Source organism: Erinaceus europaeus, chromosome 2, assembly GCF_950295315.1.
Source record: "Erinaceus europaeus chromosome 2, mEriEur2.1, whole genome shotgun sequence".
Lineage (NCBI taxonomy): Eukaryota > Metazoa > Chordata > Mammalia > Eulipotyphla > Erinaceidae > Erinaceus > Erinaceus europaeus.
The window spans coordinates 14195743-14217894 of NC_080163.1; the positions used below are offsets into that span (position 1 = coordinate 14195743).

Genomic DNA, 22152 nt, shown 5'->3' on the forward strand with positions numbered 1-22152 from the left:
CAGGAGGGGACCAGGGGCTCGAACCTAGGTCCTTGCGCACTGTAACATGTGCACTCAATTGGGTGTGCCACCACATGGCCCCCTGAATCTTTAAGAATACCAAATATGCCATTTAAAAATATGTGCAGAGATGGAGACTGGGCGGTGGCACAGGGGGTTAAACACACATTGTGTGAAGCACAAGGACCAGCGTAAGGATCCCGGTTCAAGTCCCCAGCTCCCCACCTGCAGGAGGTGTCCCTCCAAAGGCAGTGAAACAGGTCTGCAGGTGTCTGTCTTTCTCTCCCCCCCTCTGTCTTCCTCTTCTCCTCTCTCTATTTCTCTCTGTCCTATCTAATAACAACGACAGCAATAACAACAATAAACAACAAGGGCAACAAAAGGGGAAAAAATGGCCTCCAGGAGCAGTGGATTCGTAGTGCAGCCACTGAGTCCCAGCAATTACCCTGGAGGCATATATATATCCAGAGAAGAAACAGTACATAAATGGCTGAGCAAGTGAACAGGGGAAGACCCCAGGCATTATACGATGTAAAGCCCCATGCTTGCTCTTGACTTCTGCTCTCCTGCTTAGTCTCCTCAGGCAAGTCCATCCAGAACCCTTGCTCCGCCTTTCTCGCACAAGGAACAGGAGTTGTGGATACTCTTGCGGGAGCTACCTTTTATTATCAGACCGCCGCTCAGAGTAAAAACGTGGGGACAAGCGGTTTCCAGCCTGTCAGAGCCTTAGAAGAGGACTTGCCTTTATGACCACTGCCCGATGCTTTCTTGCCAAAATAATCACAAATGACTCCTGCATCTTCACTGTGGCGACAATTGTGTCTCCCGATATCTTGTTTGATACAGTCGGCCAGGGACCTCTCACTTCCTGTGCACTTCACGTTGTCCACGTGGATGGGTCCTTTGCCTTCCCCAAAATAAGCCATGGTCCTCGCTCTGGCAGGACCCCTGGAGACAGAGCGTTGATGGAGATGTCCAGAAGCAGTCAGTCGCACAATTGAAAAAAAAAACAAAAAACACAATGTACACTTACTTGCATGTGACTTCATTTCATCAATTAAAATTAGCACCTATAAGAGATAAAAACTCACTTGCCCTTCTTTGAAACCAGATTATTTTTTAAATTTTATGTAATTGGCTTTTTAAAAAATATTGAAACAATAGTACTGAATTCAGAAGTTTGGCAATCTTTTTCTTTTTTGATTTTTTAAAATTTCTTTATTGGGGGATTAATGTTTTACATTCAACAGTGAATACAATAGTTTGTACATGCATAACATTTCTCAGTTTTCCATATAACAATACAACCCCCACTAGGTCCTCTGTCATCCTTTTTGGACCTGTATTCTTCCCCCCATCCACCCCAGAGTCTTTTACTTTGGTGTAATATGCCAATTACAGTCCAGGTTTTACTTGTGTTTTCTCTTCTGATCTTGTTTTTCAATTTCTGCCTGAGAGTGAGATCATCCCATATTCATCCTTCTGTTTCTGACTTATTTCACTTAACATGAATTTTTCAAGGTCCATCCAAGATGGGCTGAAAACCGTGAAGCCACCTTTTTTTTTATATAGCTGAGTAATAATCCATTGTGTATATAGACCACAACTTGCTCAGCTACTCATCTGTTGTTGGACACCTGGGTGGCTTCCAGGTTTTGGTTATTACACATTGTGCTGCTATGAACATAGCTTATTTGTTTATTTTTGCCACCAGGGTTATTACTGGGGCTTAGTGTTAGCACTACAAATCACTGCTTCAGGTGGCCATTCTGGCCCCACTTCCCCCCCTTTTTTTTCTATTTTATTTGACAGCACAAAGAGAAATTGAGAGGGGAGGGAAGACAGAGAGGGAGAGAGAAGGGGGCTGAGTGGTGGCACACCTGATAGAGTGCACATGTTACAATGCGCAAGGACTGAGGTTCAAGTCCCCAGTCCCCACCTGCAGGGGAAAAGCTTTCCAAGTGAGGCTGCAGGTGTCTCTCTGTCTCTCTCCCTCCCTATCTCCCCCTTCTCTCTTGATTTATGGCTGTCTCTATCCAATAAACAAATAAAAATAATACAAAAAGAATTATGAAAGATAAAGACACCTGCAGACCTGCAAGGGGACGGGGGTCCCCTCACAGGCTGTGAAGCAAGTCTACAGGTGTCTATCTTTCTCTCCCTTCTCTGTCTTCCCCTCCTCTCTTCATTTCTCCCTCCTCTCCAACAACAACAATGACAATAATAACAACAAGGGCAACAAAATGGGATATACGGCCTCCAGGAGCAGTGGATTCATAGTGCAGGCACCAAGTCTCAGTGATAACCCTGGAGGCAAAAAAAAAAAAAAAAAAACACTACATTTTTCAGCGAAGATAACTAAAATTGTTGCAAACGACAGAAACTAAATAGATGATCATGGAAGAAATGACTACTTTTTTTTTTTGCTGATTGATCTTAATAACAGAAGTTCCTTATTTATTATTTTATTTTATTATTTTTTTTTTGCCTCCGGGGTTATTGCTGTGGCTTGGTGCCTGCACTACAAATCCACTATTCCTGGTGGTGAATTTATAAATTTTTAGCAAATGACAAAGAAATATGGAAACCTTTTAACTTGTTTTAGAAGGCAAGACCAGACAAGATAAATGCTCACACACAAAAAATTAGACTTCGATCTCTTGAATCTACATACAGACATTCTCGACAAAATATGAGTAAAGTTAATTCAATAATGTATTAAAAGAACAATATACCAGAAGGAGGATCTATTACAAGAATATAAGTAGGGGAAGGGCAGTAGAGAACCTGGTACAGCATACATGTTACCATCCCAAGGATCTGGGTTCAAGCCTCATGAGCAGTGAAGCGGCACTGTAGATGTCTTTCCTCTCCCCCCTCCCCGCCCCTTCTTCCCCTTCCTCTCTATTTCTGCCAACAAATAAATAAATAAATAGGAAGGAAGGAATGGAGAGGGAGAAGGAAAGAAATGCCCCCTGTAATGGTGAATTTGTCATGTAGGCACTGAGCTCCAGTGATAACCCTGGTGGAAAAAAAAAAAAAAAAATCAAAGCATATGATCTTCTTCTAGTGTTTGCCAAAGCATATGATAGTAATGAAAGGTTCTTTAATCCAAGTGTCAATGCATCAGTACAATTAGAAATAAGGGGAGTCGGGCAGTAACGTAGTGGGTTAAGAGCATGTGGTGCAAAGCGCAAGGACCACAGTAAGGATCCCGGTTCGAGCCTCCAGCTCCCCACCTACGGGGGAGTCACTTCACAAGCGGTGAAGCAGGTCTGCAGTTATTTGTCTTTCTCTCCCCCTCTCTGTCTTCCCCTCCTCTTCTGATTTCTCTCTGTCGAATCCAACAACAATGACATCAATTACAATAACTACAACAATTAAAAAAAAACAAGGGCAACAAAAGGGAATAAATAAGTAAATATTAAAAAAAAAAAAAAAGAAAGAAGGGCTCTGGCAAATCCTATTTCTGGCATTTAGTAATTTATCAGATATGGTAGGTCTGTTGTTTTTAATCAGTTGTACACCAGAAATTGACACACACACACACACGCACACGCACACGCACACGCACACACACACACACTCCACATTAAAGCACACTAATACTAGCAGTGAGTGGGAAAGAGAAAAAGAAAATATCTTGGGAAAAAGAACTATGTAAAATTTCTAAAGGTCAAAGAAAATCATGCCTGTTGGTTTTTAAATTTTTTTTTATTATCTTTATTGGATAGAGACAGCCAGAAATCAAGAGGGAAGGGGGTGAAAGAGAGGAAGAGAGACAGAAAGACACCTGCAGCCTTGCTTCACCACTCGCAAAGCTTTCCCCCTGCAGGTGGAGACCAGGGGCTTGAACTCGGATCCTTGCACTTTATGATATGTGCATTCAACCAGGTGTGCCACCACACAGCCACCATGCTCACTGATTTTTCAAATGATGACAGAGGATAAAAAAAAATCACTCTAACAATAACATCCCATTGGATATAATTAATAAGGTGACACAACCATTCTGTTTTAAATACCATATACAGATGTGCCAGAAATAAAGTCCTTTGCATTTAGCTCGATCTAAGATAAAAATCAGACATACTTCATTTTTTTAATACTTACTTATTTCCTTTTTGTTGCTTTTGTTGTTTTTATTGTTGTTGTAGTTATTATTGTTGATGTTATTGGATAGGATAGAGAGAAATGGAGAGAGGAGGGGAAGACGGAGAGGGGGAGAGAAAGACAGACACCTGCAGACAGACCTGCTTCACTGCTTGTGAAGCGACTCCCCTGCAGGTGGGGAGCCAGGGGCTCGAACTGGGATCCTTATGTCTGTCCTTGCACTTTGCGCCACGAACGCTTAACCCACTGTGCTACCGCCCGACTCCCGACATACTTTATTTTAAGGCCTTTGCTAAAACAGACATGGAACCCTGTTTAGAAAAATTTTTTAGGGGAGTCAGGCTGTAGTGCAGCGAGTTAAGTGCAGGTGGCGCAAAGCACAATGACCGGCATAAGGATCCCGGTTCGCGCCCTGGCTCCCCCCACCTGCAGGGGAGTCACTTCACAGGCAGTGAAGCAGGTCTGCAGGTGTCTGTCTTTCTCTCCCCTTCTTTGTCTTCCCCTCCTCTCTCCATTTCTCTCTGTCCTATCCAACAATGACGACAACAATAATAACTACAACAATAAAACAATAAGGACAGCAAAAGGGAATAAATAAATATTAAAAAGAAATAAACATTAAAAAATTCTTTTAGGAGGTAGATAGCATAATGGTTACAGAAAGAGACTCTCATGCCTGAGGCTCCAACATTATATGTTCAATCCCCTGCACCATCATAAACCTGAGCTGAGCAGTACTCTGGTAAAATAATAAAACAAAATTTAAATATATATATATATATATATATTCTTTTAATGGATACTATAGAAAAGCAGTTCAGGAATCTTGTCATATTGGAAAACATATACATATATATATGTGTGTGTGTGTGTGTATATATATATATATATATATGCAGTTTAGGAATTTTGTCATATTAGAAAACACATTAAATCATTTACACAAAGCTCAAACAGAAGGGAATGTCCATCATGGCTATCTCAAAAAATAGTAACCAGAGTGTCTCACTCTAAGATTGGAATGAATTTACTATCAACACACTCACTCTTGTAAATTGGTCCAACCTCTGTGGAGAACAGTCTGGAGAACTCTCAGAAAGCTAGAAATGGACCTACCCTATGGCCCTGCAATTCCTCTCCTGGGGATATATCCTAAGGAACCCAACACATCCATCCAAAAAGATCTGTGCACACATATGTTCTTGGCAGCACAATTTGTAATAGCCAAAACCTGGAAGCAACCCAGGTGTCCAACAACAGATGAGTGGCTGAGCAAGTTGTGGTCTATATACACAATGGAATACTACTCAGCTGTAAAAAATGGTGACTTCATCGTTTTCAGCCGATCTTGGATGAACCTTGAAAAAAATTCATGTTAAGTGAAATAAGTCAGAAACAGAAGGATGAATATGGGATGATCTCACTCTCAGGCAGAAGTTGAAAAACAAGATAAGAAAAGAAAACACAAGTAGAACCTGAACTGGAATTGGCGTATCGCACCAAAGTAAAAGACTCTGGGGGTGGGTGGGGAGAATACAGATCCAAGAAGGATTCAGAGGACCTAGTGGGGGTTGTATTGTTATATGGGAAACTTGGGAATGTTATGCATGTACAAACTATTGTACTTACTGTTGAATGTAAAACATTAATTCCCCAATAAAAAATAGGAAAATAAATAAATATAAATTAATTAATTAATTAATTAAAAACCACATTCACTCTGAGCCCTCTAGCTCATTTGCTAGACACTGCCAGACATTACGTAATCCATCAATAAATACAACTTTCTACTGGCTTTCCACTTGACTCACAGCTGTCATAGTCACCAGTCACATTTCTTGGTTTTGACTGCTTCATTTCTGTCTCTGGCAGTGTGGAAAAAAATGCTTTCTAATGTTATTTTGAGCCTTCGTATTTCCAGGGATTAATCCTCAACTATGACACAGCTGGCTGAGGGGCAGCTCTTTGGTGTTTCTATTAATAAAGCTCAAGCCTTCCCACAGCTTAAGTGTTTTCTGGATTGCTTTACTAAAGATCTGTAACTATCTGGGGGCCAGCGGTGGCTCACTGGTTAAGTGAAAATAGCACAAAGCGCAAGGACCCATGAAAGGATCCATGTTCAAGCCCTTGGCTCCCCAACTGCAGTGGGGTGGCTTCACAAGCAGTGAAACAGGTCTGCAGATGTCTGTCTGTCTGTCTCTCTCTCTTCCCCATCTCTCTCAATTTCTCTGTGTCCTATCCAATAAAACCGGGGAGAAATGACTACCAGGAGTAGTGGGTTCATAGTGCAGGCACTGAGCCCCATCAATAACCCTAGAGGCAAAAAAAAATCTAACAATTCAAAGTCAATATAGGGGAAGAATATCCCCTAAACTTTACCTTTCAGAGTTACATATATGTTCTTATGTAAAATTCCTCTGTTCCTCACTGGAAAATTATGAAGTTACCCATACAAGTGTCCATACATGGATCAAATGTTTCTCATCTAAATACAATTTGGTGACAAAGTAAAAGTCAGATGTGCAGATGATTACAGTAGCTTTACATTACTGGCCTACTTATCAATGCACTGCTTTAACAATGTTTAGAGGGGAGAGCCGGGCAGTGGCACAACAGGTTAACATGGTACAAAGTGCAAAGACCAGCTGAAGGATGCTGGTTTGAGCCCTGGCTCCCCACCTGCAAGGGGTTCTCTTCACAGGTGGTGAAGCAGGTCTGCAGGTGTCTTATCTTTCTCTCCCCCTCTGTCTTCCCCTCCTCTCCATTTCTCTCTGTCCTATCCAACAACAAAGACAACAACAGTAATAACAACAATGATAAACAAAGGGCAACAAAAGGAAAAAAATGGCCTCCAGGAGCAGGATTTGTAGTGCAGGCATCAAGCCCCAGTTGATAACCCTGGAGGCAGAAAAAAAAAAAGCTTAGAGGGGCCCCGATGGTTGAGCGAGCACACACATTACCATGTAAAAAGACCCAGGAAACATATTCTTGTGTGAGGCCGCTTTCTTGCCTGTTATTTGGATCTTTTTGCTAAGTGTGTACCAGGAAACCAAGTATTACCTTTGGAAGCATAATGGAGGGCACCAGATCTGATACTCAAACTGTGTGTCTCGGCCACATTTAAAGAGGGAAAAGCATCCCTAGTTATATCCATGGATTTTACGTTTCTGTCTTTCTATATTATTCATTTGTTGTTTTTAATCTCTATTTAGGGGCCAGGCAGTGGCGCACCTGGCTAAGTGCACACATTATAGTGTGCAAGGACCCAGGTTCAAGTCCCTGTTCCCCACCTTCAGGGGGAAGCTTCATGAGGCAGGGCTGCAAGTGTCTTCCTCTCCGTCTTTCTTTCTTCCTTCCTTCCTTCCTTCCTTTCTTTCATTTTTTTTTTTTCCTTCAAGGTTATCACTGGGGCTTGGTGCTAGCACTACAAATCCACCACTCCTGGAGGCCATAGTTTCCATTTTATAGGGTAAGACAGAGAGAAATAGAGGGAATATGGGAAGATAGAGAGATACCTGCAGACCTGCTTCACCATTCATGAAGCAACCCCCTGCAGGTAGGGAGCAGGGGGCTCGAACCCTGATCCTTGTGCAGGTCTTTGCACTTTTGTACTATGTGAGCTTAACAGAATGCGCCACTGCCAGAGCTCCTCTTTCCTCCTTTCAATCTCCCCTTTCCCTCTCAATTTCTCTCTGTCCTATTAAATAAATAATGAGCAATAAATAATAGAGAGCAGATAAAACTTAAAAGTACATTTCGACTAACATCACCAAGGCCTCTAATGTAGATCCTTCCTACCTCCCTCTACTATTCGATGCTTTGAAGGGTGACAATCTGTCCCATGTACATTTAGAAAAAATGAACATATTTATCATAAACAATGGGTCCATTAATAAGAAGACAGTGAGAACTGCAACTTGGTCTAAAACAGAAAGTAAATTGAAATACAAAAGCATATAATAAATACATTTCACTAAAAACCTCCGGAAAAATAACCACTTAGATTTCTATTAAAAATGAATACATGCGGGGCAGGTGGTTGCACTGTGTGTTAAGCGCACATGGCGCAAAGCACAAGGACCGGGACCAGCATAAAGATTCCAGTTTGAGCTCCTGGCTCCCCACCTGTGTGTGTGTGGGGGGGTCACTTCTCAAGTGGTGAAGCAGGTCTGCAGGTGTCTTTCTCTCCCCCTTTCTGTCTTCCCCTCCTCTCTCCATTTCTCTCTGTCCTATGCAACAACAACAATGGCAAAATAACAACAAAGGCAACAACAAGGGCAACAAAATGGGAAACATGGCCTCCAGGAGCAGTGGATTTGTAGTGCAGGCACCGAGTCCCAGCGATAACCCCGGAGGCAAAAAAAAAAATTAGGGGCCAGGTGGTGGCCCACCTGGTAGAGCACACGTTACAATGCACAAGGAGGTGGAAACCTTTTTGAATGGTGAAGCAGTACTGCAGGTGCCGCTCTTTCTATCTCCCTCCCGACCTCCCCTTTCCCTCTTGATATCTGGCTGTCTTTGTGCAGTAAATAAAGAAAAATAATTTTTAATTAATACTTTAAAAAATGAAAACCTATTCTGTACAGAAATAGCCCACTGAGTGTGCTCCAGGAGGTGGTGCAATGGATAAAGCACTGAACTCTCAAACATGAGTTCTGAGTTCAATCCCCGGCAGCACATGTACCAGAGTGATGTCTGGTCTTTCTCTCTCTCTCCTCCTATCTTTCTCATTAATAAATAAAATATTTACAAAAAAAGAAATAGACAGTCGAATCCATCAAAAATTAAGATACACAAATGTATAGCAAAGCATATCTGTAACAATCCAAGCCATGTGTCATGATCTATTATGTCTGAGACATGTGGACATTCACCTCCAAACTGTAATCTGTTCCATGTGTTTGCGACTCCAGACTCAATACCCAGAGTGTTTCCCCAGCTGTCTGTGCACACGCACAAAACCTCACAGAATCTGGGTTGTTCAGCTGAGGTCTTCCCAGGAGATGTAAACAAGGTTCCTTTTCCAGCCTATGTAGGGCCACATTTTTTTTTTTCACATCATACATCTTGCCTGAAGGAAGCCTAGGCAACACAAGAATAGCCCTCACAGCCCTCTTGCACTCAGGAATGCCAAAAGCAATTCAGCACCATGTCTGGAGATGGGGAGAGGGGGGGAATATTTTAAAATGTGAAACCATTCCTTCCTTCCTGTCTGTCTGTCTGTCTGTCTGTCTGTCTTTCTTTCTTTCTTTCTTTTTCGCCTCCAGGGTTATCAGTGGCGCTCGGTGCCTGCATGTTGCTGCTGTATATAGGAAAGAGAAATTGAGAGAGGAGGGGAAGACAGAGAGGGAGAGGGGAAGATGGAACAGATTACACCTGCCGACCTGCTTCATCGCTTGTGAAGCAACCCACCTGCAGGTGGGGAGCCAGGGTGTTGAACTGGGCTGCTTGAGCCAGTCCTTGTGCTTTGCACTATATGCGCTTGACCCAGTACGCTACCACCCAGCCCTACCCCCCCCCCCAAAGCATCATTTCTTTTAAAAATCACTAAGTAAAATGCAAAAATGACAAATGTTTGCATCTGAAAACTAGAAGGCTAGTTCAACCACAACTCTTTTTTTTTCTTTTTCCCTTTTTTAAAAAGATTTTATTTATTAATGAAAGAGAAAGAAAACTAGACATCACTCTGTACATGTGCTACTGGGGATTGAACTGAAGACTTCATGCTTGAGAGTCCGGTGTTTCATCCACTGTACCACCTACCAGACCACTTCTTTTTCTTTTCTCCACTTGATAGTTCAGTGTTTTCAGACACTTTTTAGGACATGACTACTGTGGATAAGGAAAGCCTTTAGTGTCATTTCTAGTCTTCTTTTTTTTAAAAAAAAATATTTATTTTATTTATTTATTCCCTTTTGTTGCCCTTGTTTTATTGTTGTAGTTATTATTGTTGTTGTCATTGTTGGATAGGACAGAGAGAAATGGAGAGAGGAGGGGAAGACAGAGAGGGGGAGAGAAAGATAGACACCTGCAGACCTGCTTCACCGCCTGTGAAGCGACTCCCCTGCAGGTGGGAAGCCGGGGTTCGATCCGGGATCCTTATGCCGGTCCTTGTGCTTTGCGCCACCTGCGCTTAACCCACTGCGCTACAGCCCGACTCCCCATTTCTAGTCTTCTAAAGGACTAGTGTTGACACATCAATCACAGTGAAAAGGCTAACACCTTCGGCTGACAGTTATAGTACTAGCAGCAGTCGAAATTATTGATGTTTTTGTTACTAAATAAAAGCCCCAGTGTTTACATGGCACATACACTTCTCATGAGAGGCAGATACATTTAAGCAATCTATTTAGCATGTCTTTATAACTCCGAAATAGATCGGCATGCTATACTTTCAGTTCAAAGACATACATTTTGGATAAAAAGATCATTAAAATAAAACTTGCCCCAAAGCAAATGACTCTGGTGGGAGGGGGCAGATTTTCAGGTCCACAAACCTGACGGCAGAGGAGGACCTAGTAGGGGTTTAGAGTATTATGTGGAAAACTGAGAAATATGATATAGTTAAAATATATGATATATATTTTACTGTTGACTATAAACCATTAATTCCAAGCCCCCATAAAGAAAATAATTAAAAAAAAAAAACTTAAAATACCAAAACTGTTCATCAAGTGACCACTCCACATAATTGGGTCTTCCTTACTTGTAGCCAAGCTGTCGACAAACCACAGTGGCATCCTTATCCGTCCAGCCGTCATCACAGATTGTTCCCCACTGGCCGTTGATTAAAACCTCCACACGTCCTTCCTTCTTATTCTCCCCATCCATCAGTCTGAGAGGGAAACCTAAGTCACCATTCCAAAGTAGAAGAGTCAAGACAAATAAACTGGTGCCAAGCACAACATTTTTGCAAAACACAGCTTTAAAAAGTCAGTTGGAGGGAGTCAGGTGGTAGCGCAGCGGGTTAAGCGCATGTGGCACAAAGCGTAAGGACTGGTGTAAGGATCCCGGTTCGAGCCCCAGGCTCCCCACCTGCAGGGGAGTCACTTCACAGGCGGTGAAGCAGGTCTGCAGGTGTCTGTCTTTCTCTCCTCCTCTCTGTCTTCCCCTCCTCTCCCCATTTCTGTCTTATCCAACAACAATGACATCAATAACAACAACAATAAAACAACAAAAGGGCAACAAAAGAGAATAAATATTTTTTAAAAGTCAGCTGGCATTTAAAAGCGCTGTTTTAGTCCTAAGAATCCTCATTACACTGTATTTCAGATTTTAAGATACTTATTATTTAAGTTAAATGGACTTACCAATTATATTGTACAGTAAAAAAAAATTTTTTTTTTTTGCTTTGGAAACAACACATACAGCCTCCAAGATAACTTTTTAAGACTTACTTACTATTGTGGGTGGTATTTTTTCATGCAAATAAGTAAGGGTGGGTTTTATATTTTGTAGAAGTTTTAGGTCCTATTTTAATGCTCTTTGTATGGCAGGATGTATATAGTGTGCTAAATTCCTCAGAGCTCTCCTTTAAAATCTTTGAAGTTGGGGGCTGGGCAGTAGCGCAGCAGGTTAAGTGCACATGGTGCAGAGCACAAGGACCAGTGTAAGGATCCTGGTTCAAGTTCCCACCTCCCTACCTGCAGGGGGGTCGCTTCACATGCAGTGAAGCAGGTCTGCAGGTGTCAATCTTCCTCTCTCTCTCTCTGTCTTCCCCATCTCTCTCCATTTCTCTCTGTCCTATCCAATGACAACAACAGCTCTAACAATAATAACAACCACAACAAGGCAACAAAATGGGAAAAACAGCCTCCTCCAGAAGCAGTGTATTCATCGTGCCGGCAAACCCCAGTGATAACCCTGGAGGCAAAAAGAAAAAAAATCTTTGAAGTTTCTGTAATTGCTTCCCCGCTGGACATGGGCGCTGACAGGTCGATCCATACTCCCAGCCTCTGTCTCTTTTTCCAACTATGACACCATCTCCCCAGACAATTCCTTGGGTCCACCTGCATATTAGGTGTCAGGTGCAGGGAAAAAAAGTCATGTAAAGTCATGAGCCCCTTGGAATACACCTAAAATAGACCTACTAGCTTTTTACAAAATAGAGACCCCAAATATTTACCTGCAATATTCCAGCCTTTAGGTCCATGATTAGTCAACCATTTGCTCTGCTTTCTATGTTAGCTCTTTTTCAGCCACAAGGTTCCAGGTTCTACCATAATACCAACTGGACTTCCCAGGGTAGACAATCCCACCATGTGTCCTACAGCCCCACCTCCCCAGATCCCTGCCACACTAGGAAAAGAGAGAGAGAGGCTGGGAGTACGGATCAACCTGCCCACGCCCATGTTCAGTGAGGAAGCAATTACAGAAGCCAGACCTTCCACCTTCTGCACCCCATAGTGACCATGGGTCCATGCTTCCAGAGGGATAAAAAATAGGAAAGCTATCAGGGAAGGGGATGAGATATGGAATTCTGGTGGTGGGAATTGTGTGGAATTGTACCTCTCTTATCCTATGGTCTTGTTAGTGTTCCCATTTTATAAATAAAAACTTAAAAAATAATAATAAAATAAAATACCAAAAAAAAAAAAAAAAAGGAGAAAGCCACATACTGACTACCCTAACAATTTCTCTTAATTCATGCAGGGATTCACTAAGTCCTTAAGAAAATTATTTTAAATAGGAGCTGTGTGGTGGCACATCTGGTTGAATGCATATGTTACAATGTGCAAGGACCCGGGTTCAACCCCCCAATCCCCATCTGCAGGGGGAAAGCTTTGCGAGTGGTGAAGCAGGGCTGCACGTGTGTCTCTGTCTCTCTTCCTCTGTATCTTCCCCTTCCCATCTCGATTTCTGGTTGTCTCTACCCAATAAATAAATGAAGATAATACCAAAAAAAAAAAATGTTTAAATGACTTCTAGCAAGAAGCGGCAAAAGGATACTATTTTGAGGCCCCAGCTCCCCACCTGCAGGGGAGTCGCTTCACAGGCGGTGAAGCAGGTCTGCAGGTGTCTATCTTTCTCTCCCTCTCTCTGTCTTCCCCTCCTCTCTCCATTTCTCTCTGTCCTATCCAACAACGATGGCATCAATAAGAATAATAATAACTACAACACTAAAACAACAAGGGCAACAAAAGGGAGTAAATAAAATATTTTTAAAAAATAAATAAAAGGACTTCCAGGGTAGTTGAAAGGATGAGTGGTCCTAACCATCTGGACATACTTAAACAGAGGTCTGCTAAGAACTCAAACCTATGGTATTTTGTAGTCTTTCGACACCTGGAGTGCTGATGGCGGGTGCTGAGTGAGGGCATTCTATGATCCGAATACTCACTGTATGACACGGAGAGGCTCTGTTTCTAGCTCACTTGTTCTAACTCCCCCCAACTGCACGCAGCTATTCATGACACAGTACGGAGGACAATCCTAAACCAGCCGCAAGAGAAGACAATACTGACGGTGAGCAAATGAAGGGCAACTAGAAACAGGAGCTTGAAAGACCCGAGCACAACACTGCGTCTCTACTTGCTTTCATATTAGACGAGTGCAATGAATGTCTGTGAGGAGGACTCAACCACACGCTTTGATAAACATATGCATGCTATATGCTGTCCACTAGAATTCAAGTTCCTTTCATTCAGAACAGGAAGACTTGGGCCAGGCCAGGCAGTGGCGCACCTAGCTAAACACACATATTACAGTACACAAGGACCCAGGTTCAAGCCTGTGATCCCCACCTGCTAGGGGAAAGCTTCACAAGTGGTGAAGCAGGGCTGCAGGTGTCTCTCAGTCTCGCTCTCACTCTCAACTCTCTGTCTCCCTTTCTTCTATCAATTTCTCTCGGTCTCTATCCAGTAGTAAAATAAGCAAAAATATTTTTAAAAATATAAAGTCCCCAAACCTAGATATAGTCCAGGTCCCCTGAGATAGAGCATAGGTTCACACGTGCCCATAAACTAGGGGAAAAATATATACCTGAAAGCTGAAGTACACAAGAGCATGCAGGGAAAACCCCCCAACACTTCATCTGCACTATTAATTACAGTCTTTAGGTCCATGATGGTTCAACAATTTGTTTGGCTTTGTATGTTAACTCTCTTTTCAGCCACCAGGTTCCGGATGCTGACCAGACTTCCCTGGACAGACGACCCCATCAATGTGTACTGGAGCGCCACTTCCTCAGAGCCCCACCCTACTAGGGAAAGAGAGAGACAGACTGGGAGTATGGATCGACCAGTCAATGCCCATGTTCAGCGGGGAAGCAATTACAGAAGCCAGACCTTCCACCCTCTGCAACCCACAAGGACCCTGGATCCATACTCCCAGAGGGATAGAGAATGGGACGGCTGTCAGGGGAGGGGGTGGGATGTGATCGGGTTATGGGAATTGTGCGGAATTGTACCCCTCTTATTCTATGGTTTTGTTAATGTCTCCTTTCTTAAATAAATAAATAATAAATAAATAAATAAATAAAAATAATAATAATAACAGAAAGACTTGAGTTGCAGAATCTCAAAGCAGGAGGATGTAAAAAGAGATGGATTTAACCATAAGGGGGAAAATAAGGACCAGCTGTGCATATCCTTCACCTCTGTTCACCAGACAATACGTGTGTAGATATAAACTTGTGGGGCTGTCCTGGCAAGGCTTTTGACTATCTCCCTCTATATCTTTCTTTTTCTTTTTTTTTAAACTTTTTTAAAAATATTTATTTATTCCCTTTTGTTGCCCTTGTTGTTTTGTTGAAGTTATTATTGTTGTAGTCGTTGTTGGATAGGACAGAGAGAAATGCAGAGAGGAGGGGAAGACAGAGAGGGAGAGAGAAAGACACCTGCAGACCTGCTTCACTACCTGTGAAGCGACTCCCCCTGCAGGTGGGGAGCTGGGGCTCGAACCGGGATCTTTATGCCAGTCCTTGCACTTTGCACCATGTGCGCTTAACCCGCTGCGCTACAGCCCGACTCCCTCTTTTTCATTTTTTTAAAGACTTTTAGGGGGTCAGGTGGTAGCACAGTGGGTTAAGTACACATGGTGCAAAGCTCAAGGACCTGCGTAAGGATCCCGGTTGGAGCCCCCGGCTCCCCACCTGCAGGGGGTCGCTTCATGGGTGGTGAAGCAGGTCTTCTGGTCCCTTTCTTTCTTTTTAAAATTTTTTTAGAGTTCTATTTTATTTTATTTTTCCCCTTTTGTTGCCCTTGTTGTTTATCATTGTTGTTGTTATTCTTGTTGTTATTGTTGTTGGATAGGATGGAGAAGGGCAGAGAGAGGGAGAGAAAGATAGACACCTGCAAACCTGCCTCACCATTTGTGAAGTGACTCCTCTGAAGGTGGGATGCCGGGGGCTCGAACGGCAATCCTTGCGCTGATCCTTGCGCTTAACCCGCTGGGCTACTGCACAGCCCGGGTGTCTTTCTCTCCTCCTCTCTGTCTTCCCCTCCTCTCTCCATTTCTCTCTGTCCTACCCAACAACAAGGACAGCAATGACAACAAAACCAACAAGGGCAACAAAATGGGGAAAAAATGGCCTCCGGGAGCAGTGGATTCGTAGTGTAGGAACCGAGCCCCAGAAATAACCCTGGAGGCATAAAAACAAAACAAATAAATTAAAAAGACTTTAAAAAAATACTTATTATTTATTGGACAGAGACAGAAAGAAATCAAGAGGGAAGGGGGAGGTAGAGAGGTTTGGAGAGAGAGAGACCTGCAACACAAGTTTCCCCAATTGTGAAGCTCCCCCCAGCCCCCCACAGGTGAGGATCAAGGGCTTTGAATTCAGCAACCATTTGTGCCACTGCCTGGCCCCAAATATTTTATTTATTTATTTACTTTGGATGGAGATAGAGAGACATTGAGAGAGAAGGAGGGAGGGTAGAGGAGAGGGGAAGAGGAAGAGGAAGAGGAAGAGGAAGAGGAAGAGGAAGAGGAAGAGGAAGAAGAAGAGGCCTGCAGCACCGCTTTACTGTTCCTGAAGCCTCCCCACTCCAGGTGTGTGTGAGAGCGGGACAAGAACTTGAACCTGGGTCTTCAATGCGTGTGCTCTACCAGATGTGCCACTGCCTGGCTGGCCCCTTTGTATTTCTCTTTTTTTCCTTGTTTTTATTATTTATTTTTCCTTCTGTTGCCTTATTGTTTTATTGTTGTAGTTATTATTGTTGTTGATGATGATGATGTTGTTGTTGTTAGATAGGACAGAGAGAAATAGAGAGAGGAGGGGAAGACAGAGGGGGGGGAGAAAGACAGACACCTGCAGACCTGCTTCACCACCTGTGAAGTGACTTCCCCCTGCAGGTGGGAAGCTGGGGGATCGAACCAGGATCCTTACTCGGGTCCTTGCGCTTTGTGTCATGTGTGTTTAACCCGCTGCGCTATCACCCAACTCCTTGTATTTTTCATTAATATTTATTCTGGCCCCTCGTCAGATGTCAAGTCTGTCAAGGACATCTAGGTGCTATTTGATCACAGGAGAATCTTTACTCCTAAATATTTCAAGATTGTGAGATAAACTAATCAGGAGAAATGTACAAGTTGAAAATAGGAAAAGTCCTTGATTGGTTTCTAGACTACTTGAAATCTTACAAAAATAGGTGGACTGGGGCCTGGCGGTGGCGCACCGGGTAAAGCACACATCGTAAAAAGCACAAGGACCCGCGCAGTGATCCGGGTTGGAGCTCCAGTTCCCCACCTGCAGGATGCGGTGCTTCAAGTGATGAAGCAGGTCTGCAGGTGTCTGTCTTTCTCTCTCCCTCTCTGTCTTCCCCTCCTCTCTCCATTTCTCCCTGTCTTTTCCAATTAAAAAAAAAAAAATTCCCGCCAAGAGCAGTGGATTCATAGTGCAGACACTGAGCCCCAGGGATAACCTTGGAGGCAAAAAATAATAAGCAAATAAATAAGTAAAAGTAGGTGGACTATTTATTCCATGAATCCATGTAGGCGCCCATTGATAAAACTGAAAAATCTAGGTTAAAATAATTCAAGTTTATCAGAACTCGGGTAATGAGTTCTATGTAAATGAGACCTAGAACAGGTGACCAATGACTAGTGAAATGGACACCATACCTCCTCTCTCTCTCTCTCTCTGTCTCTTTCTGTCTGTCTGTCTCTCTCTTTTCTTCACGGTTATCATTGGGGCTCAGTGCTTGCACTATAAATCCACTGCTCCTGTGGCCAGTTTTTTCAATTATTTTGGATAGGATGGAGAGAAATTGAGAGCGGAGGGGAAAATAGAGAGGGAGAGAGAAATATAAGACACCTGCAGACCTGCTTCGCCGCTTGTGAAGTGATCCCTGCCCCCTTCAGGTGGAGAGACAGGGACTCGAACTGGGATCCTTGCATAGGTCCTTACGCTTTGTACTATGTGTGCTTAACCCAGTGCACCCCCTCACCGCCCTTCTCAATTCCATCTTCCAGACATAGACATTTACAGACAGATTGGATTGTCATGAGGCATTTTTGCATAGAAAAATACATACAGATTATTAAACACTAGAGCATCTCAGGAAACAGAAAAAGAAGCCAAAGGTATGAGAAATGCTTTGCATTCTAGACCAGTGGTAGACACCAGTGTGGTGTCTGCTGAATGAAGGCTGATTAAGGGCTGGTCCTTACCCAGAGAGAGTCTGTGTCCATCACTGCTAGGGAAGCAGACAATACGGACATCTTCCCGATGACTGCAGTCATGCCGTCCCCACTGACTCTTGGAACACTGGATGAAACCGGCTTCCTTCCCTGAGCAGCTAACATCATCCAACCATATGGGCCGCAAGCTATCTTCAAAGTGATTTCCAGAGGCCTGCCTGCCGTATCTGTGACCACGAAATAAACAGTTGTGCTTAAAACTGGTGTCTCTTGTTTCAAGGAACCATGAAACCTAAAACTATGTGCACTTAACCCAGTGCGTCCCCTCACCTCCCTTCGCAATTCCATCTCCAGACATAGACATTTACAGACACATTGGATTGTCATGAGGCACCAAATTCAGAGGACAATGCGATTACTCCTCTTATCTTGAGATCATGGTTCTAAAACCCAGCCCTTCACCATACAGCTCGATCACTGTTACCAATTTTTGATAGACTTGATGGGTAACTCATGAATAATTAGTCCTTTTGCCTTAGTCGCTCTTGAGTTTTGCCTACAGTTAAATTCACCAAACTAGAGATGCAAAGAGATAAAGGACCCTGGAAATTTGAGAAGGTGAATATTTTATGGGTGATGCAGGAAGTGAGGACATTTGTTTTGTGGTGACCTCTAATGAGCCATCTCAGCTCATTTGATTTTATCAGCTCTCCAAGGCCTCTCTTGTGCCCTCTTCTCCAAAATAAAAAATAAAATAAGAAAATAAAATGTGTATTAGTTTAGGGACTCCTCAGGCCCCATACCTGGAGTATGATGAAACCTAGATTGTTGTAAATCAAAATCAGAACAATGACAATGTTCTTAACTTTTCATAAGGTGACATGGATTTGATTTTTTAAAATGTGACCTGTTTTGTAATATGACACTACAAAAGTTGTAAATGGAAGATATATTTGTGTTTAAAGATTCGCAAAGTAAAAAACTGGTAAGTAAGTCAGTGTGTGCCTTCACCCAATCTCCCTATTTTATTTTGTTTTCTTCTATTTCATGAAGTTCAAACTTCCAGGGAGGCGGGTGGTGGTGCATCTGGTATAAGGACAAGTGCATGGATGCAGGTTCAAATCCCTGAGCCCTACCTGCAGGGGGGACACTTCCCAAGCGGTGAAGCAGCCCTGCAAATGTCTATCTTTATTTCTACCTATCTCCATTCCATGTCCTCTCTCAATTTCTCTCTGTCCTATTAAATAAAAAAAAAAAGGGGGGGGGGACATGACCGCCAGGAATAGTGGATACCAGCACCAAGCCCCAGCAAAAACTCTGGAAGCAAAAAAAAAAAATGTCCAAACCTCCATAATTCATTGAGTTAATCTATCTTTAATGTGTTTTTCAGTTCTAAAAATCTATTAAACTAAATCCTTACCCATAAAATTCATGTCAATTACTTAACTGGATGGTTCTGTTATTTCTGTATAGACAGAGATCTTTATTCCTGATATGAATGTTCTTGTTTCCTACCTACTTATGCATCAAATGTATTTAATACAGTAACTATTTTATTTATTTTTACTTATTTATTTTTCTCTTTTGTTGCCCTTGTTGTTTTATTGTTGTAGTAATTGTTGTTACTGATATCATCTTCGTTGTATAGGACAGAGAGAAATGGAGAGAGGAGGGGAAGACAGAGGGGGAGAGAAAGACAGACACCTACAGACCTGCTTCACCGCCTGTGAAGCGACTCCCCTGCAGGTGGGAAGCCAGGGGCTCGAACCGGGATCCTTACACCAGTCCTTGGGCTTTGCGCCACCTGCATTTAACTCGTTGCGCTATGGTAGCTATTTTAATAACTTAAAACAAGACATCTTTTAGTTAACACTTCTAAGATTTTGGGCTTTTTTTTTTCTGACCAATCAAATATTAGCTAGAAAAATAATTAAACTAAATCCCATACTGTCATGACTTTGAATATACATCATTTTCCCCTAAGATGTGTCAATCTGATTATCACCTCAACTACAAAACAGAAAACAATTTCACTGTAAAGGGAAAAGTCAATATTCACCTCTATACCATACCAAAAGAATTTTTTTTCTTTCAGAAACCCCTCTGCAAACTAAAATGTAAATGGAACACATCCTACTTTATCTTTCTGACAAAATTATTTGGTACTTTTTAAAAAATATTTATTTATTCCCTTTTGTTGCCCTTGTTTTATTGCTGTAGCTATTCTTGTTGTCATTATTGTTGAATAGGACAGAGAGAAATGGAGAGAGATGGGGAAGACAGAGAGGGGGAGAGAAAGACAGGCACCTACAGACCTGCTTCACTACCTGTGAAGCAATTTCCCTGCAGGTGGGGAGATGGGGGCTTGAACTGGAATCCTCATGCTGGTCCTTGCGCTTTACGCCACTTGTGCTTAACCCGCTGGGCTACCGTCGGACTCCCGTCTCTCTCCCTATCTCCTCCTCCTCTCTCAGTTTCTCTCGGTCCTATCCAATAAAAGTAAGAAACGGCTGCCAGGAGCCGTGCCTTGGTAGTGCCCGCACCGAGCCCCAGTAATTACCCTGGAAGCAAAACAATAATAATGGAAATCGTAATGGAGGTGGCCAGACGGTAGCACAGCGGGTTAAGCGCACATTGCATGAAGCCCAAGGACACGCATAAGGATGCAGGTTTGAGTCCCTGGCTCCCTAGCTACAGGTGGTCGCTTAGCAAGCAGTGAAGCAGGTCTAAAAGTGGTTTTCTCTCCTCCTCCCTGTGTTTCCCTTCTCTCGATTTCTCTCTGTCCTATCAAACAACGACAGCAATAACAACAACAATAATAACAACAACAATAAACAACAGGGGCAACAAAAGGGGAAAAAAATAGCCTCCAGGAACAGTGGCTTCATAGTGTGGGCAGCAAGCCCCATTGATAACTCTGGAATCAAAAAGAGAGAGAGAAATAAAGAGTAGTGGAAATAAATTTTACTATGAGGTGCACAATTAAATACAAATAGGAAGGGGGAAAAAAAAGTTAGTCTGGTGTACACCAACGGCGTACAGGAACTAGAGTTAAACGAGCGAGGTTCTGAGAGACCAGACGCTAGAAGGTGAGCCCCTGCACTGAGGTTGCCCGTGACCCAAGTTCTCATTCATGGTGCTACAGTGCCGACTCATCAGAGAGCTGGTCATGACTCTTAGAACAGAGACCCTGAACAAGTAGATCACCATGTGAGGCCTAGCTGTATTCAGTCGTTTTCATTAATAAGGAGATGTGAAAACAGTAGGTGATGGTCTTTCTGAATCTCTAGATGTAAGAAAACAGAAGAACGCAGTTCTCAGTCTAACAGATGCCTTTGGAGATGGGATTGCAGTTGTGAAGTGATTCACAGAAATTAAAGGTCAGTCCTGCGCTCTCCTTCACCGAGCTGGCCTCTGCCGGGTGATTTGACTCATTTTCCCCTTTTATTTTTATTCTTTTTTTTTTTTTTAATCTTTTCTTATTGCCACCAAGGTTACTGCTGGGGCTTGGTGCCTACACAACAAATGTACTATTCCTGGCAGCCATTTTCCTTTTTTTTTTCCCCCTTCTTTTTCTTTCTTTTTTAATTTTTATTTTATTCTAATGAGAGAGAAACACAAAGGTTATGATATAGATAGACAGACAGACAGACCAATGCACTGCTCAGTTCTGGTTGATGGTGGTCCTGGGGATTGAATCTGGGACCTCAGAGCCTCAGGCATGAAAGCTTTCTTTTCTTTTTTTATTATTTTTCTTTTTTTTCTTTTTTTTACCAGAACACTGCTCAGCTATGGCTTATGGTGGTGTGGGAGATCAAATCTGGAACTTGAGAGCCTCAGGCATGAAAGTTGTTTGCATAACCATTATGCTATACCCCCAACCAAAAGTTTTCTATAGAACAGTGTGCTATCTCCCCAGCCCTTCCTTCCTTTTTTAATTTGAAAGGGCAGATAGAAATTTCGAGGAGAGGAGAGGAAGGGAGAGAAGTGTTGAACAGCCCCCTACTCTGCTCCATCACTGATGCTGTGGTCTATTTACATAATCATTGTTTTGCCTGAGACCCGCCCTGCCTGCAGGGTAGTGGTTAATCCCACTGGTTAGAACCTTCGCAACAGCTGCTATGGAAGCTATTCTCTCTCTACCCCCTCTCCTAGCCATTTCCTTTTCCCACTTGCCACTTCCGGTTAAAGATATCTATAAAGGCGTTCTCTCTGATCAATAAAGGCACTGCATTGCGTTCCCGCTCCACCACGAGTTCCTGGTTCCTCTCCCGAGTCACTGAGTCAGCAGCAGCCCAGGTTGGCTCAGGTCGAGTTCTCTCCAACCCAGAGAGCACGTGCCCAGGAAGAAACACCCTCAAGCTAGCCAGGCAGAGAAGGGGAGAAGAGGGGAAGGGAGAGAATGGAAGGGGAGGGGAGAATGGTGGAGAGGAGAAGGAGAGACTGACTTGTAGACCT

The 22152-nt window shown here is 42.9% G+C and overlaps 1 protein-coding gene across 1 annotated transcript in view; it reads right to left on the reverse strand.

Annotated features, from left to right (window-relative positions):
• PRSS12 (serine protease 12) overlaps positions 1-22152 on the reverse strand; it is a 137506-nt gene that overhangs the window by 40437 nt on the left and 74917 nt on the right. The window contains 3 exon segments of the mRNA XM_060177318.1: positions 743-948; positions 10820-10961; positions 17725-17921. Of these exon segments, the coding sequence (XP_060033301.1) occupies positions 743-948; positions 10820-10961; positions 17725-17921 (545 nt within the window).